This window comes from Phycodurus eques, chromosome 9 (assembly GCF_024500275.1).
Source record: "Phycodurus eques isolate BA_2022a chromosome 9, UOR_Pequ_1.1, whole genome shotgun sequence".
NCBI lineage: Eukaryota > Metazoa > Chordata > Actinopteri > Syngnathiformes > Syngnathidae > Phycodurus > Phycodurus eques.
The window spans coordinates 19,714,872-19,733,526 of record NC_084533.1 but is presented as its reverse complement, the minus strand read 5'-3'; the positions used below and the strand labels follow the sequence as shown (position 1 = coordinate 19,733,526).

At 42.0% G+C, this 18,655-nt stretch overlaps 1 protein-coding gene across 1 annotated transcript in view; it reads right to left on the bottom strand.

The window, feature by feature from the left end:
• Positions 1-13,685, bottom strand: part of gpc4 (glypican 4) — a 33,460-nt gene extending 19,775 nt beyond the window's left edge. Inside the window, exons 1-2 of the mRNA XM_061686223.1 lie at positions 13,528-13,685; positions 12,917-13,083 (exon numbers count right to left, since the gene is read on the bottom strand). Coding sequence (XP_061542207.1) covers positions 12,917-13,073 — 157 coding nt within the window. The 5' untranslated portion in view covers positions 13,074-13,083; positions 13,528-13,685. The remainder of the gene's footprint in view (positions 1-12,916; positions 13,084-13,527) is intronic.
• Between the last annotated feature and the right edge of the window lie 4,970 nt (positions 13,686-18,655).

Here is an 18,655-nt window from a genome sequence, read left to right as displayed (position 1 = left end):
TCAACCACCAGTCAGTCAACCACCAGAGGGCGAACACAATGAAACACATTTCTAAAATGGCAACTGGAAGTAAGAAAAGGAAAGTTGATAGCGAGGGCCGCCAGTTTCCAGGACAAATGGAAGTCTGAATATTTTTTCACTGAATTTAGAAACAACTGCATCTGCCTAATTTGCCAAGAGACTGGCTGTGTTCAAGGAGTTCAACATAAAGAGGCACTACCAGACGAAACATGCTAATTATGACAAGCTAACTCCGAACGAACGCAGTGAAAAATTTAAGCAACTGGAAGCTGGTTTAACGGCACAGCAACACTTTTTCACAAGAGCCAATGAGTCGAATGAAAATGCAACAAAGGCAAGCTATGAGGTGGCAACGCTGATTGCCAAGCACTGCAAACCTTTTACTGAGGGTGAATTTATTAAAGACTGTGTGATGAAAATGGTGGAGAACATTTGTCCTGAGAAAAAGCAACAGTTCGCCAAACAAGAGGGAAAGATTTATTTGCTTCTGTTTGTTCCGCCGTAGATGACATAAAATTACAGTGGAATAAAATCACGGGGATTTTTACGGATGGCGCACCTGCCATGGTTGGCGAGCACAGTGGATTATCAACCCTAGTGTGTAACAAAGTAAGCGAAGAAGGAGGTAAAGCTATAAAACTCCATTGTATTATTCACCAACAAGTTCTATGTGCCAAACATCTGAAATATGATCACGTTATGAAACCGGTGATAAAGGCTATTAATTATATTCGCTCCAAAGCCCTGTGCCACCGCCAGTTTCAACAATTTCTACTGGATATCCACGCTGAATACGGAGATGTTGTGTATCACACCGATGTGAGATGGCTCAGTCGGGGGTCTGCACTGCAGCGTTTCTACTCACTCAAAGAGGGAATTGGACAATTCTTGGCAAACAAGGGACAACCGATGCCAGAACTAACCGATCCTGTTTGGCTGTCTGATTTTGGATTTTTAGTTGACATAACCCGACATCTGAACGCCCTGAACACGAGCCTTCAGGGGCAAAATGCATTGATAAGCCAACTGTATTCACATATTAAAGCCTTTCGGACCAAGCTGCTACTTTTCCAAACCCACCTGTCACAAACGCAGCCCAATACCACACATTTCCAATCTCTGCAAGAAATAATGACGTGTTTTTCCACGCACAATATTAGTGCGCAAATGAGGAGGTATGCCGCTAACATCTCATCTCTGACTGAGGAGTTTCAACAACGTTTCAGGGATTTTACAACTATTGAAAAGGAGATCATGCTTTTTTCTACTCCTTTTTCCGTGGATCTCAGTGAAAAGTCTACAGGTAAGTCAAGCCAACCACCACAACGATTGTTTGTACTATGCAAAAACAGTAATGCGCTTCACAGCAAACTTCAAAATAAAAGCCTAAAAAGGCATTGATGTCCAAGGTATTATTTGTGTTATTTTGAACTTGGTCCTCGCAGCGCATGAACGAAATGCATAGCATGAACCATCATTGTGGCGGCCGGCCAGGCGGCGACCTTTCGAATGGAGGCTGGCCTGACCGCAGTGAAAAATGCCGGGAACAAATAGGGAAGGAAATCACAACTGTCAAGGTCTCTGCAGTCTACGACCACAACTGACCTGCTGTATACGGTCAAGCAGAACAATGTAGCCGTACCTACCCTTGTCAATTAATTTTATTGACGGAGATTTTCAAATGAAAAGTTTGCAGCCTAATTTTATTGCCATTTATGAGCAAACTGTATTTGCTTCCATGGAGTTGCACCTCATGATTGCACTCTGTAATAAATTATTTATTCAGTAAGCGTTGGTAAATTTGAAATCTTTGGGTAAATTCTATTTTTAATTACCTATAATTTATTCTTATTTAAAGTTTCATTTTGTACCTAAACTTTTGTATATTGTTTGTTGAGAAGTAGTGCTTTTAAAATACAGATGTTTTCCCTAATATGATTAATAATCGTGATTACAATATTGATCAAAATATTTGGGATTATCATTTTGGCCATAATCATTGCAGCGCTACTTCAGCATTAAGAAAAAAAAATCCCTGTTTAATGACAATATTTATAAATAAAGCAGCTGAAGTCCACCAGATGTTAAACCGGAACATGGCCCAGCAACATGCCTCGGGGAGAATGAGGTCAGGTACAAGATTAGGTTTCTGGAGGCTCGGCACTACAAAAAGGGAACAAAGATTCTAATATACCTGTTGGGCCTTACGACACTGGACACCAGTTGAGGCGACGGGAAGAAAACCGCTCATCACAGACAGTCAAAGGGACAAGAAAGTTCTGCTTACTGACAATAATTTAAGCCCTGGCGGGTCAACTCGTGTTCCCATTTAACACATTTGTCTGCCAACATACATCAATGGGAAAACACACTGACCAACCAAATGATTTGCAACCTCAGAGCCAACATTAAACGAAATATTCTTTGATGTGTGAGGTTCTTTTGCCTCTAGCCAGCAGGACTCCTGCCATTGTTTTCATCATGTTTTACATTTCAGTTTTGCTCTAAACATGGCATCAGTTCATAAGTCAAGCTCAGAAATGTTCAGCAGCCAAAACCCGCCAAAGGTTTTTTTGGGCGGGTTGTGTTTGATGAAATAAAATTAATAAAAACCTCCTCTTAATTTCTCAATTATAAGAATTGTATTTTCAAATAAATCTGGGCAAAAGCAGGACACAGAAGGATTAGATAAATATTAGGAAACCTATTTAAATTGCAGTTTTGAAACGTGAGCTAAGTGTGAGCAAGGGCCTTGTCAGAGGAAGATTTGATGTCGGAGTAATTAGCAGGGATTACAGCTCGTCTGGACAGGAACCAGCACTGTTTCAACCCAAAAATCCAGGCAAGAACTTGGCTCTGCTCCCCTTTTCTTTCAATTCATACAAATGTCAACCAAAACACACAAATCCCAATCACAGCCATTACTATTGGCACACACAATCAATGAAAATCTGTTGAACTTGAAATCATGAGTTTTCCATTACAGTTTACAGTGATGACTTCAGTGAGGCTGTTGTGTTACCCAGGAGGCTGTCACTCCACCCGGACAGTTTCAGATCAGTGCTGGCAGAGCAACAGCCGTGAGGGGAACAACCGAGGTGCTCAGAAGCACTAATAGCCTTTCGTACTTCTGAGCAGTTATGTAGGAAAGGAGTTCAACAACAACAGCAGTCAAATCATAGCTAGATCAGAATCAGAATCAGAGTCATCTTTATTTTGCCAAGTATGTCCAAAAAAAACACACAAGGAATTTGTCTCCGGTAGTTCGTACGACAACAGACACTCAATTGACAGAGAATACTTTTGAGACATAAAGACATTGAGAAAAACAGGCACTGATCAATAAAAGGTTGTTAGTAATCTGGTAATTCCGGTACAATTTTTTTACTTTTAATTTTTTTTACAATTGTGCAAAAAGCTGCAGAGTCCTCTAGCAATTAGAGCAGTTTGAATGACTAATATAGCAATAGACCGGTGCAATGACCATTGTGCAATTGTGCATTGTGCACCTAAGAGGTGTAAGAGTCCTCCTATGAAACTACATAATTACTGTAGCAAGACCATTATTGAGGCGTTGGGTTCTGGGAGCCTTCATGCATTGAGCAGTTAACAGTGAATACAAAAATGTAGCCATTAGTCTGGAATTGAAGACAGCATTTAAAAAAAAAAAAGAAAAACATAAACCGGCTGGGCGGCACGGTGAACGACTGGTTAGAGCGTCAGCCTCACAGTTCTGAGGACCCGGGTTCAATCCCCAGCCCCGACTGTGTGGAGTTTGCATGTTCTCCCCGTGCCTGCGTGGGTTTTCTCCGGGCACTCCGGTTTCCTCCCACATCCCAAAAACATGCATTAATTGGAGACTCTAAATTGCCCGTAGGCACGACTGTGAGTGCGAATGGTTGTCTGTTTGTATGTGCCCTGCGATTGGCTGGCAATCAGTTCAGGGTGTACCCCGCATCCTGCCCGATGACAGCTGGGATAGGCTCCAGCACGCCTGCGACCCTAGTTAGGATAAGCGGCTCAGAAAATGGATGGATGGATAAACCGCCTGCTCAAGAGCAAGTGGGTTCTATTGTATGGACTTGTGGACCTGTCAGGACCAGGGGTTGAAGTTTGTGGCATGGAGGGGGTTCAGATTGTCCAGCAATTCATACTGTACACTAGTATACCAAACCACACGGCCATGTTATCTGCTCACTGCCAGCCTCAATCTCATAGGCTCACTCGGATCTAAAACATAATACAGTAAGGCAGTGCAGCCACTCAAGTAAACAACTGATATAAAAAGCTTGAGCAAGTTATAAAGAAGTGTACATAGTGTGTGCAATAGCAGCAGGATGTACAGTAGGAACATGCTTGCATGATCGAAGTGGGCTGAGGCAGTGCATGCTTTCAGTTAGTGTCTCTCACACAAACATACAGTATGCAGTATGTGCATATGTGCTCTCTGTCTCCTGCTCATTTCGTCTCGTCTCCAGGACACTCAGATCAACTTGCCCTGGTCCAAAATATTTCCTGTCACTCAAATACCCCAGTAACCCTCTTTTTCTCTGCATGCCTTGGTCAATTCCTCCAGATCTCTTTGTGGTCGAGTGCTCCCAGCTCTGGGGTTCCTCATGTGTGAGAGGGATAGGCAGAGCTAGCATAGAAGGGGGTGCTGAATTTTTCCCACACACAGAAACCGACAGCCCCCCACCACCACCAACCCAACTGATCTCTCACTCACTTGGGTATTTGGAGAGTTTCTGGCTATAGCTGAAGATGAGGAGATGGAATTGCAGGCCCTTGTTGGGTACACTGCTCTTGAACTGTTGCTACACACAGAGCATAATAAATGAGTTTAAGAAGGGAAACTTAACATTCCACAGTTCTACTGGTTAAGAAAGAGAGTTTTCCAAAACCTGGAATAACAATGCCACACAAATCCCAACATTTTTAGATTATATTAGATAATTTAAAATCAATGGAATACTTTTTCTGAACACCGATTTGGTGTATTGTTCTGGATTGATGATAAGTATTTCTGCCATCCGGAGAGCCACTAATGTCTGAGCTGCCCTGCTGTGATATAAGTGGAGAGACAGAGCAGAGCTGACAGGCACGTGTGGCAGGACTTCCCACCCTCCTTTAATTGCCCGAAGTTTTCTAATTTCTAAATTCAGATTTTCTAAATTCAGATTTATTCGTGTTGACCGAAATGAATGACTTCCAAATCAGAATCAGTTACTCCTTATACTATTCTGAAATAGACATGTCACAGTCCAACAAATGAAAAATCCAATTTGATCTATTGAACCGGCGGCACGATGATCGACTGGTTAGAGCGTCTGCCTCATAGTTCTGAGGACCTGGGTTCAATCCCCAGCGCCGCCTGTGTGGAGTTTGCATGTTCTCCCCGTGCCCGCGTGGGTTTTCTCCAGGCACTCCGGTTTCCTCCCACATCCCAAAAACCTGTATTGTAGGTTAATTGAAGACTAAATTGCCCGGTGTGAATGTGAGTGTGGATGGTTGTTTGTTTGTATGTGCCCTGCAATTGGCTGGCAACCAGTTCAGGGTGTACCCCGCCTCCTGCCCGAAGATAGCTGGGATAGGCTCCAGCACTCCCACGACCCTTTTCAGGATAAGCGGCTCAGAAAATGGATGGATGGATCCATTGAACCGAAGAGTATGCTGGCGCGTTTCGGCTGCCGCTCCTCCTTCCGGAAAACCTTTTCTTTTAGTTTAATATGGCTTATTTTAACCAGGATTCCTCACCGCGACATGGCCAAAGGTAGAACCAGGTTGGTTTTACAGTTGTCGGTACCGTAAATGCTTGCTGGCTGGGACAAGCTGCCTCCATTCTACCTAACTAGCTAGCTGGCTGGCTGGTCGGCTAGCCAGCGAGCTCTCGTCATCTGCCACGCTGTGTTGGATCAACTTTATCCCATTCTCATTCTGCTGCTGTCACCATCCACCTCGGTGAGGGTTCCTTTTCAGGTCTGGTTGTGGCGCTGTCATGAATATCCGTGCAGCCCTCCGGGTGAGGTTATCGGACGCCTCCTTCCACAGCTATAACTACAACTGCGCACATGCATAGAAACTATGCGCAATAAGTCCAAATGCCTTCGGCTATAAACGAAGACTAAAAATTGTGAACTATTTTTTTTTTTTTTTAAGTAAATAAAGTAAGGCAGCAGTTGCACCTCTTGTCAGAATAAAGTAGTATGTTATTTGCTGGTTCATTGTGATTCAAATCCGAAAATTCCAATTTGTTTATTTTCAGTGAACTCAAATGCCAAATTCCAGTCACCACCAATTTGTGAACAGCCCTACCCCTATGCCTTGGGATTCACAAGACCTCTGCCTACAGCCGGGCGATTATATGATCGCCATTAGTGATTAGTTGTAGAAGTAAACGGAAAGTAACTGTAAGAAGTAAACAATGACCAAACGTGGAGCTAAATGCGTAGCTGAGGGCAGCAAAATAGATGTCCTCCGAAGATGAGGCTATTTCATTCGGTTGTGTGGCGGTATCTCCAATGCAACGTGCAGCAAATTAAGCCGATGCGCAAGGTATATCAGCGGTTGGTACCCTGAAAAATGGGCCACACAACAAATCTGTTTAATCATTTGAAGAAGTTCCACTAAGTAATTATGTGGAAATCATGAAAATGCGAGCATAATGAGTCTGCACAGCGTGCCACTGTTGCAAGGAGTGGTTGGAGCAGTCTGCACATCGGACTACACTGCGTTGTGTTCTGGCACATAGAAAGGGTGGGACACAGAAGTGGCTCCACAGATGGGTTTTATTTCTGTAGTGTGACGAAATAATAAACAAAATGGGTAACAAGTTGCGTGAGTTCACATGTCCCTAACATGCCTCTCAGAACGAAAGCAAACTGAAAGAGACGAGATGAATCATATCATATCCACCGTCCTTCAAAATAAAAACTGGAAAGCTAAACAAGCTACCAACATTAACCAATGGCAACATCTTGTAATAGAGTACAGTATATAACACCAGAAAATATCTCCGCTAAACATAATAACCAAATGGATAACTAAGAAAAATTGGTCACCTTTCATTAAAATGGTGAACCTTGAAGCTTGACTCTTGTCTGCCTGGGAAAGAACGTCATACAGAAATGTAATGTAATATAATATGTAATGTAAATGTAATGTAATGTGACTAAATCATACCTTCTCATTTTAGACCCCTGTGTACTCCATAGGGTCACTTACATGTACTATCCTTCTGGCTTCAGGTCTGTGGTGTGGGCCTCTGGGGTTGCTGGGCCTGTTTCCCCTTCCTCCGTTTGGGTCGGGGTTTGTCCATGTTGGCCTCCTGGGAGGGGCCGGTCCCGGAGCTGCTCTCGGTCCCTGGGTGCCAGGTAGGTGATCGCTGACCCCACTCCGGGGGTCTCGTCCTGGTCTCCGGATGGGGGGCTGGGGGCCGTGCTGCTGTACCCTGGGCCTGTGTCCTCCTCTTCGCTCTCCCCAAAGCGCTCCGCCGTGGTTGTCACCCCTCTCTCGCTCAGGCTGTGTGGGGTCCCCGGCTGACTTGGGGCTTATGGTAAAGTGTCGCCGCCTCTTGCTTTGGACTGGCCCGCCTTCTGTGCCCTGTTCTGGTGTCTGGGGGATGGTCGGGTTGGGGTGGGGGGAGGGGGGGGGGTGTATTAGCTGTCGGGTGGGGCAGGGCTGCACCCCTTTTCTCTGTGGTCTTCCAGCCAGTCAGGCTGGGCCCACAGCAGTCTAGCCTCTTACCTCACACACGCATCAGATTTTTATTACTCACACTGTACATATTTCACACATTGGGCACATTCACATCTCATTCAGGGTGTCCTGGGGGGCTGGCACGAGGCATGATGAGGCGAATGCCAGGCCACGTCCCTCTGTGCTGGTCTCCGGTCTGGTCACCCCCATTCTCTGTCCTGCCGGTCCTCCAGTTTTAATCCATCATACACCCGTCAGTGGGGGGAGGGCAGTGTCGGGCTGGGGAAGACACTCGGCCAGGTGTTCCCTCACTCCGGCCTGGTCTCTGGCCCGCCATGCCTTTCCCCATGGATATTTAATTGCACCACATACATATGCACATCCTTTGGGGAGCTGGCTGGCCTGGGTGGGGGTGACGGTTGCGGGTCATCACGCCTCACCCCCACCAGTCTTAACATGAGGTTGCATTTGGCGGGCTGTGACCTTTTTCTGGTGGCAGCCGGCTCCTGCGTTGGGCCCTGCGTTTGGGTGTGGTAGGGGGTGGGGCGCGCTGGGTGGGTGGGGGGTATTGGGCGTGGTGGGCCGATACCCTTGCCCATCCCTTTGGGTCTGGTTGAGGTGCTTTGGTTGAGCTGGGGGACTGCCATGGGTCCTGGGGAGGGGTCGTGTCACTCTGTTTGGGCCCCCCGTGGGATGGGCTCGCTGGCTTGGCCCACCCTTACGGGTGGAGAAGGCCGGGCCCCACCCGGGCACCACCCTTCCTCAATGGACCGGTTCAGCAACTCTGTACACCACTTGACTAACATGCATGTGATATGGTGTTCATTCACTAATAAATTAATAATAAATTCCATAAACACGCTATAGGCTTTAATTGCTCGTTTCATTTTTTAAATTCACTTCATATGGTAATAAAATGCTGCACCACTCTCTCGTTTTCAATACAGATGCTTTAAAAACAATATAAAAAAATATCATCATCAAGATCCGATTATATGATTTTTTTTTCCAACATCATCCAGCTCTACCTCTGCCTCATAATATCTGAAGTCAATTATCAAGAGGTTTCACCGAGCAGTTATTGAGAAGAGATGTCACATATACAGGGCTGTGAGTGTCAAGAACCATCACAACATCACTGCTTTTGAATGGGATACCAGTCCAGGGCAGTTCAGAGGGAACCCTTCAAGCAAGTAATCGCAATCTATTTGCTGATACGCCGGTCAACACCTTTCTAGGATAGTGGTACCTATAAGAGAGCAAGATTCTAAATTTACACATTCAGTAAAACTGGAACACATAACTGGGGTGCTTTGTTACAGTTCAGGACAGATTTGAGTTCCGCTGTATATAAAAATATAAAATGACAACTTGTTGTTGGACAGATGCTAGTCTGCTTCCAGACTAGGGTCGCGTAGCCCTCGAGGAAGCCAATAAACCCCCCAGCTCAAGAGGTGCAGCACCGTTTATACACTCTTTTACTCTGACATCTCCTTGCAAGACTGCATTTGTGTGATCTCGTTTACTGTGTAGTGGCTGACTAAAACATACAGTGAATTACATTTTCTCTTGAGGGATTATAATTAGTGCAATTAAAAAAAGAAGAATCATGCTATGAGAGCGCTAACCAACCCTTTTCAGCATTGCTTTCTTACCCCTTAAACAAATTAAATGGTAATTTTAACCACTACTTTCAAATGGGTTGACAAAGTAAATTTAGAAGATGCATCTCAGAATGGAGGTTACTCTTTGATCTAATGATGGATGTTTTTTTGTTTTTTAAATCTCACTCAGATTGACTATAAATTCTTCTAAAATTTCTGAAGATGAGTGGCTTTGTGCACTTTGACAGGTAGTGAACAATTATTTAAATGAGAAGCAAAACATGCTTGCTTCAAGCTGTTTGTCATTCCTAGTTGTCGTTTACTGTAAAACTGACATGTAAAACAAAGAATTTAAAAAATTAACAGTGTGCATGATCATGTTAAGTCATGCGAAAAGCCATAGGCGGGCTAACGGAAATTAGTACCGATGTTATGGTAATTATAAACCTTGAGGGGCTATGGGCATTTTGAAGGGACAAACTTAAGCTGTACACAACAAGGTGTGTCACGTTAAGTAAGAGTTAAGTAAGGCAATTTCTGGAACACAACTCTAGATCAGAATCGCATGGTACTTGTCTTGTACCGGTATATTTCTTAACTGCTTCCCATTTTGCATCACATAACAGCATTGCATTTATTAGATTTGTAGATGTTAAAGGACTAGACATTAAATGCATAACCAAGTGTAAAACTGAATCTCTCATGATAAAACCTGCAGGGCGGTTCACATAAAACAAAGAGGGCCTTTTGAATTTTATGGGTTCGACCTTGAGAGACAGACAAGACATTTGGCTGGTTGTTTAATAGTTAATTATCACTGGAGTTTAAATACTAGGCCACAGTGCTTCTGAGGAGGGCCGCTAAAATGCTGACCTTTGGATAATAAAAGGCCAGGCAGACTTTGTGTGGACAAGGTTCCTTCTCCAGTATTTGGACACTTTATATAACACACTAATAATTCCCGAGTAATAATTCCCGATGAGTCGCTTCTGGACTGGCTGAAGACAATGAAGGGGTTTCACCTTGAGGCAAATGTAGGTGCAAGCATACAAACTGAGGTACGGTTCTCATTGCTACGTTTCGGTTGATTCAAGCAAAAATGGGACCGTAGTGTCCAAACCTGCAACAACTAGACTTAATGTTGTATGGATAATATCTTGGTCAGAATCATAGCAAAGGGACTTGTTAGCATTAGTTACAGTAAATTAAAGCTTGAAAAACAAGACAAAAATGAAAAGTTAACAAATCACATTGCAAGTATACTGACAAGAAAATTGACAACATGAGTCTTACAAATGTCCCATTTTCCACTGAACTCAAATGGCTTGAATAAATCACCATATTCTGCGGGAGATAAGAAATTGGGCCTTGGGTGTAGAATGTGGAATGAGACTGATCCCATGTGATCAACAAGGAATTCACAATCTCAGCCTGCTGTTACTGTCCATCACTTAATTTGGTCTTCACTGAAGCAATCGGGGTTTCCATTTCACTTTTACTGCATTACAACATATTTATTGTACCTCTTGTCGGGCCTCACCAAAGCCCCCAAAGTAACATTAATGGTAACAAACATCCCTACTGCTACGCTGTGCCAACAATAACACAAGATGTCCAAGGCTGTAAAAGGCAGGTTTTTTAATCCTGTGTCTCCAATAAGAGTCATATTCCAATGGCTTGATTTACTATCAGTGTAGGAGTGCCAGTAAATGTTTCAAGAAGTACTTATCCAGCAGCTGGCAAACATGTTGCCTCTCCAAATAAGAAGAAGCTGAAGTTATTCTGGAATAATGGCTGAAGCTATAATTTGGATCTTACAATGCTATAACCGGAGATATTGCTACCCACCTACTGTACAGAAATCATCTAAAGAGCAGATCTCTTGAAGGTCTTTTGTGGACACTCCCGACTCGCTTTACCGAAAATGAACCTTGAGACTTTGTAGCGCTCTATGGATGAATTATCTCAGTCTCCATCTAGGACAAAGGGAACTCATTAAGACTGTCTGTGCTTTAGGCCCAGACATACACACCAGAAATCTATTGTAAGGAAATAAGGTGTAGCTCACAAACTTGCACAGTTAATCTGTGCAGGTCTGGATTTATTCACACCATTCTTTCAAATCCAAAGGATACATACAACACAATTAAACGTGAACAATGTAGACATGTTGTTGTACTGTCTATAATAATGGCAGACTACAAACAAAGGGACAGCAGACTTGTATGAAATCCAAGTGCTTTACTTATTTGACAGTAAATTTCTCACGATTCAAAATAATCAAATAAAAGGCCTATTAGACACATTTCCATCAGTAATGCTGTTGACAACAATTTGTTTTTAAGAATTGTACAAAGTACAACAAATGTTGGCGGCACCATTTGTTTAAAGTGAAGAAGAGGTGATACAGTTAATGTAAACCACTGGCAAATAAGTTATTGACACTAAAATGACACCCATATGTTGGCTGACTAACCTCTCGAGAGTGAATTGTTAAGCAGGAAGCAATTGCAAAAGTTGTTTTTAAATTAACTCAACAGTCTGGGTAAGTGTGCATATTCATTTAACCACCATAAAAAGGAAATGAGAGAAGGGAGGGAATTGAAGTATGCGGGCCACAGTGGAATTTCAAACCCCAACTCTGCTCCCCCACTCCAACTCTCACTGTAAAAGTCACCTCCATTTGTTTCCATTACTTGTTTTTTTAACCCATAATTACCTATGCCAATGGGATGTGTTGTTGCTCAGCTAAAATTATTTGTCTGATAAACCAATTTATCTGGGGGTCCTGACAAAACAAAGACTTTTTATAAACTTGACATTCAAATGGGAAGACTGTTCATTTTGGGGAAGATTATGTTGGCATAAATCATTGTATGATGTTTTTTTTTAACATTACACAAGTCTGTTCTTTAACTTTACCAATGCATTGCTGAATGACACCTTATTGTCTGCAGAGTGTAAGCATATTTGACAAAATTGATATCACTAATAATAATAATAACACTGAAACTCCAGAAAACCTGTTCTCACTATCCCTAAATGCTAAACTAATTCTCTGCCAGTTTGGGAGTTTTACGGAGGAAGCTTGGAAATAAACAGACTGGCTTCTTTCAGTTGGGAGCACACTGTGTGTGTTGATTATACCTCTCCATTGTTATGAATTGCCTTCAAGTATTTCCTAAATGAATGTTATATTTACTGGCTGAAGCACTGAAGTGTTGCCAGCCACTTGCCAACTAAAGAACATATCACAAAATGGATCAAAGCGGTTTGTGCTAACTTGTCCCCTGCTTTTTAATTGGATTCAAGTATTTGAGAAAATGACATTGGAACGAAATAACCACCACTTTTGTAAATACTATGGAACCAGTTAAACTTTTGTTCAATGTTGATTCTCACAATGTATATGGCAGACTGAAGCAAGTAGGGAATACCGGTATGTTACATTGTTAAGCTAACTACTAAGTGCCCACTGGACCACCACCAGATCTCTGTGGCCCATACCGTGCCCAGACCCCCCATATTGAGAAACTTTCTTTCGGACCACTTTTTTTCGTCGTAAGAGAAAAACAATTTAAGAGAAAACAATTTACCATTAACTCCTTTGTTGGGAACATCGTTGACGTTGAAGCCTTTGGAGCTGTACGCAGCACGAACGTCGTTGCAGTTTTTCGACTTTTGCTCCGCAGTGGCCGAAACGCAAAACACGACCAGCGTGCTAAGCACACACAGCAACAGCAGCGTCTTCATCTTGTGTCAGCTTCAGACCAAAAGTAACAAAAATAAATAAATTTAAAAAACGATAAAGTTAACAGATCGTTGAGTGCAAAAAAAAGGAAAAACGTGTCCAGGGGTGTTGTTAAGTGTGAGCTACGCCAACGTTCCTCATGGAGACGCGTTGGTTTCCTTCAGCTCAACAGACGCTTCATTCACTCAACAGAGAAGGAGCAAAAACAAAAAACAAAAACAAAAAAAGGGGGGGAAACTGCTGGAAAACACGCAGTCGAACTTATTCCCGCTAACATAAAGGGTGTTGAAGAAAAATGTCGAGTTCCAGACTCGATTTTAAAAAAAAACACACACACACACACACACAAAGGCGCGACCAAACAAAAAGTTTTGGAAGAGTTAAAAAAAAACTTTTTGGACTGCAGACAAGAATCCCAAAAGCTGACTCCTCGGTTACGACGACAGTAATACCCACACAGGCCGGGAGCAGTTGACAAAGGGGTTTTATTCTTTCGTTTCTTTGCTCTCTTGCTGTCCACACGTGAGGAGGCCTTGGCTTCTTGCGAGTCGGGACAGTGGACTATAAAATCGTCCTGGCATCAGGCTGAAGGCGCTGGTAGACACCCAGGAGAGAGGAGAAGTTCCGGGGACAAAGAAGGTGGAGAGCAGGAACACCAGGGGTGGAGTTTGGAGGAGGAGTTCCTGGATTTCTTTGGGTCGACTTGAATCAAGCGTTGAAAAAAAAAAAAACTCACATATCAGTTCGAAACATTAGATAACGCAAAGTCTTCAATTACACATTTCTATCACTGAAGACCCCAATTTGACCTGACTTTCGGAGTTTCTTATCGATTGTTCCAGATACTGTAGATGGGGATAACACTGAAGATGACCATTGGAACTAAATCAGGGTTTTAATTTCCTGGCTCACATTGCGGCAGAATACATGGAATGGTCAGTACCTTTCTGACCATTCCATGTATTCACTTGTATTAATTCTTCTTTAACATTTTCTTTTCTTTTTTTTTTTAAATCCACTTTCCTTGTAAAATAGTCACTTTATATACTAGACATCACATCACTGACAACCCAAAAACAAAACCTATGTCAGTTTGTAAAAAAAAATAAAAATAATAATAAATAAAAAAAAGGTTAAGAAGATAAATTATTCTTTTTTTTTTTAGGTATTGTATGATTATTCTTTTTTTTTACCAGGGTGTTGTCATGTAAATTGACCCCTGGTTAATTAATGTAATAACTGTGGAAAATAACCTTTTTGTTTTGTAATATTCAGGGTACCTCAAAATTCCAACTCTACAAAACCATAGATCAGGCTGAGAAAGGTATACATTTGATATGTAGTTGCTTGTCGGTGTCAACAAAATCCACATACTGCATTCAGCCTTCTTTCAGGTGAAAGAAACTGCTCGGTAAATGGTCAAACTTGCTTAAAACAGTAACTGTAGAACAAAGCCAATCACTACATATCCAGTTTAGCATACGACAGAAAAAGCTATGAAACTTTCATTTTATATTATCTATGACTTATTATTGTGTTATTATTGTCATGATAATGTCTTGCATGTTTATTTATTTATCTTATATTTTGGACTAGTGGGAGATACTTGATTCCTCTGCTGTGATGTCTCCATCTTTTTTAAATTCCTTATTGCAGCTTGTTACTTTTGGTAAGCAAACAGATTCAGAATGCTTGAAACTCACGCGACGGTCTCAAAGACATGATCCAATTTTAAAATTCCCAAATTCTTCAGCTGTTTCTTCACTTGTTCACTGCGGCCATGTTGGCAGTGGAGATAAATTGCAGCTTGCATTTTTATCACGTAAGAAAGTCCCACAATTAAATAAAAACATGCACATTAAAAGGTTATATACCTCCCTTTAAACATGTTTAAACAAGAGTGCGTTTTGTGTGTGTGTGTGTGTGTGTGTGTGTGTGTGTGTGTGTGCGTGCGTGCGTGTGTGCATTCATTGGTTTGGGGGTAGAACGCAGCAAAATGACATTCCTCCTTTTGTGTCCACATTCCTCAGGCGGCTGCATTCATTCCGTGTGACTGTGGCGGCTGCAGGGGAAGCCAGGGGTTGCCGAGGAGCAGGAGGACGATGCTAGAGCTGTGTGCTTGGGAGAGCGTGGGCCCGGTGCTCTTCTTAATAGGCCAACAAAAGATCCGAAAATGGTTCACTGGCATGGTAATTACACATGAATGAGCTCTGAGCGTCGTGACATGTCTTGTGCGTCCTATTTGACAGAGGAATTTAAGCATCCAGCTCGGTTCCAACTCGACTGGACTGGGGATGTCATACACATGGAAGCACCAGAATTATAATGTTATCTTCATTTTATGCAAGATTTGATGGACAGTCAGATGGCCGAACCATATAATAGTGCTGAAATACATATTCATAGGGAGACAGAAAATGCAACCATTCCTCGTCAGCTCTTGGCAGTGTTCCTGCTGACTAACATCAATTTGACCTTTCACTCTCATAATGCGTGCTGTTTCAACATTGCCTCAATATTACCCTAAGAAAACACATGAACTCTGCATCTCAATAGGCTCATTTTCCCTTTCTAATTCAGAATATAACACCCCCACCACCACACCTTGGGTAGGCTGCTGTTCTCTCTGTAGCCAGTGTTTGCTCATCTCCTACTAATCAGCCTCTGTTTTCCATGTAAAAAGCTGCAATGCAGTTCATGAGAGAATAGCACAGCTGGAACACAACGGCATTTTCATCTGGATCTGCAGAGCAGAGGGGCCTGTGGGTGTGAAAGGTTACAGTAGAGCACCCAGACAGAGAACAATGATTTTCAGTTGTGTTTATAGTGATGGGCGTGTTATGCGTTTGGTAAGTGGATAGATTTATTGGTGAAAAAAAAACCCAATTAAGACTAATGAACCTTTTATTGTTGTTGGGTGTTAGCTGCATCTGTCACCTGGTCATGGTATTAGCCTCACACTAGTAACAGGAACAACTAATCTGGTGAGACTGAGCAAAAGAGATACAGTACATAGAGTATAAGTGAAAACATACGCTCCTAGTGCCTCTTTGACGATTGGGACAAATAGAATCCAGAAATGTGTAAACTATATGATTCACATGGGACTTTGAAGTGGCTCTGGTACACAAACGCCTAAAAACAATGTGTGTTCTATTCAGAACATGTTTTTTATTTTTTATTTTTAATTAAAGACTCAAACTACCCTGAATGCCAAATTTGCAATAATCACTGAGTCATCATGTGACACAGAATCACACTGAGTCACATGATGTCTCAGGCTACTCACTCTTACAAGTGCTTCACTTATGGCATTGATACCATAATACTTTATTGTAATTTATGCTGAAATCATAGCATATATGTTTTGTAGGAAGAAACATCAGGATGCAAGACACTTCTAGTATTGCATCCAGCATTGACTCAATTCCCACTAAGTGACTATAGATGTGAATGCAGGTGTGAAGTGTGTTTGTGTTGTATGACTGACTGCATGGCAATCAATCTAGGGTCAATGTCAAACTAATTTTAGTTTGCGGGCCACATTAACCCCAATTAAATCTCAAGCGGTATATTTGTCGCTTAAAAATCCATAAATAACAGCTATTCAAAATTTTCCCCATTGGGAAGATAAGCGGTTTGGAAAATGGATGGATGAATGGATGGATGTTTTGGTGCAAATAATAAGTACTTTCGGAAAATATTCACATTGATTAATTATCATCTTGTTGCAAATCATATGAGCAGTTTGACATTTTTAACCAAAAACTATTTCAAAAGTATTATGAATCAGTGAGTGTGCACCATTCAGTTATGCATCCTTTGTAAATGCATACATACAAATTTAAGTTGTGGCAGTGCATGGAAAAAAAAACAACAAAGTTCCAACAAACCAACCTCTTTTGAAGTGAAGCTTGAGACTGAAATTTTGTAATATTCAATGTCTTAAAACATTTCTACAGGAGGTATTTATTTTCACAGTGTGAACATGGCACGGCATTTTATATTAGGCTGCTCCTGAAACTTGGCATTGTTTGGCTTTCACAAGTGCATCAATGCCATTTGTCAGTGCACCCTCCAGTGGACAAAATTAGCAATAAAAGTTACTTTTATTGAAAAATAGCAGTGAATGTTTTCTCCATCCCCACAGGCCGGATTGGACCCCCTGACGGGCCGGTACTGGCCCGCAAGCCGTATGTTTGACACCACTGCTTTGAGGTACACCCTATATTCTAGATTCTAAGGTGTACCCCAAAGCTCGCATAACAGCTGGGATAGGCTCTACAACACCATGACCCTTAACAGGATAAGCAGTACAAAGCAAGAGAGCAATAAGGAACCAATTGACATATACAATATATACACTATAGTATGCTGGCCCTTTTGCTAGCAATATACTTGTGACTGCAGAGATGGCTTTGTATGTTACACACACACAAACTCACATGTACCATGTGAACACAGCCAGATTTAAAAGGTGACATACTATGCCATTTTTTTCTCTCTCACTTTAAAACAGTTCCCAGGTGTGTTTATAAAAGGTCTCTGACATTCTCTGGTCAAAATATACAAAGGATAGACAATTACAGCATACTTAACATCCATTTGTACCCCCCTGTACCTAACCAGTGTTAAATAATCCAGCCAAGAAACTATAGTAATCTACTCTGCGAGAGGTAGTACGTCGCCGCGAGCCTGCGTGTTTACGGCAGACGTGTGCAAATGACTCACAGACTATTCGGTCACGCCGCCTGTGGCTACACTATCCCATAGAGCACAGGTGTCTAAATGGTGGTCCTGGGGCAAGATCCGGCCCGCCACATCATTTTATGTGGCCCGCGAAAGCAAATCAAAATTGCTCATTGTGTTCTGATGTAATACCATTGAGATATTTGCAAGCATTTTTTTTTGTTACCAATCCCACTTTGAAAAGAAATGTAGTAGTCGCAAAACATGTTTTTATAGGCTTCTGATTTCAAAACTGGTTGTTCATCAATGTGTTGTGTGTACTGTATGTAATTACAGTATATGAGGTAATCTTTCATTTATATTGGCTCACAGTTGTAGCGGCCCTCTGAGGGAAGTCATAACTACGATGTGGCCCGTGACAAAAATGAGTTTGACGCCCCTGCCATAGAGGTTGAACTTTCAATCTCTGTGAAAAAAAAAGCAACAGTTTAACTGGGAAGAAAATATAACTCACGTTCAAAAGAGAAGTCATACGTGTTCTTAAAATCCCATCTCTGTGGAAGCATTGTAATGTGAGCTATTGAGGTTTTGACTGTTTGTACAGTTGAAACACCTCCAGACTGTTAAAAGCTGAACAAAGACTAGAATGAAGGCTGTGGTCTTTGATACTGAAGAACTGCCACACAAACTAAACATTTTGAGGTAATGTGTTAAATTTGTTTTGACAATGATGTCTATGTTGCTGCACTTAAAATACACTACGGACAAAAGTATTGGCGTTTACATCTAGGAACATTGGCGTTTACATCTAGGAACAATGCAACACAATGAGACTGTTTGGTTTTCCTTCTTCAGGAACAGTGTTAAGTGTATTAAAGCACCTCTTAAAGGTTTT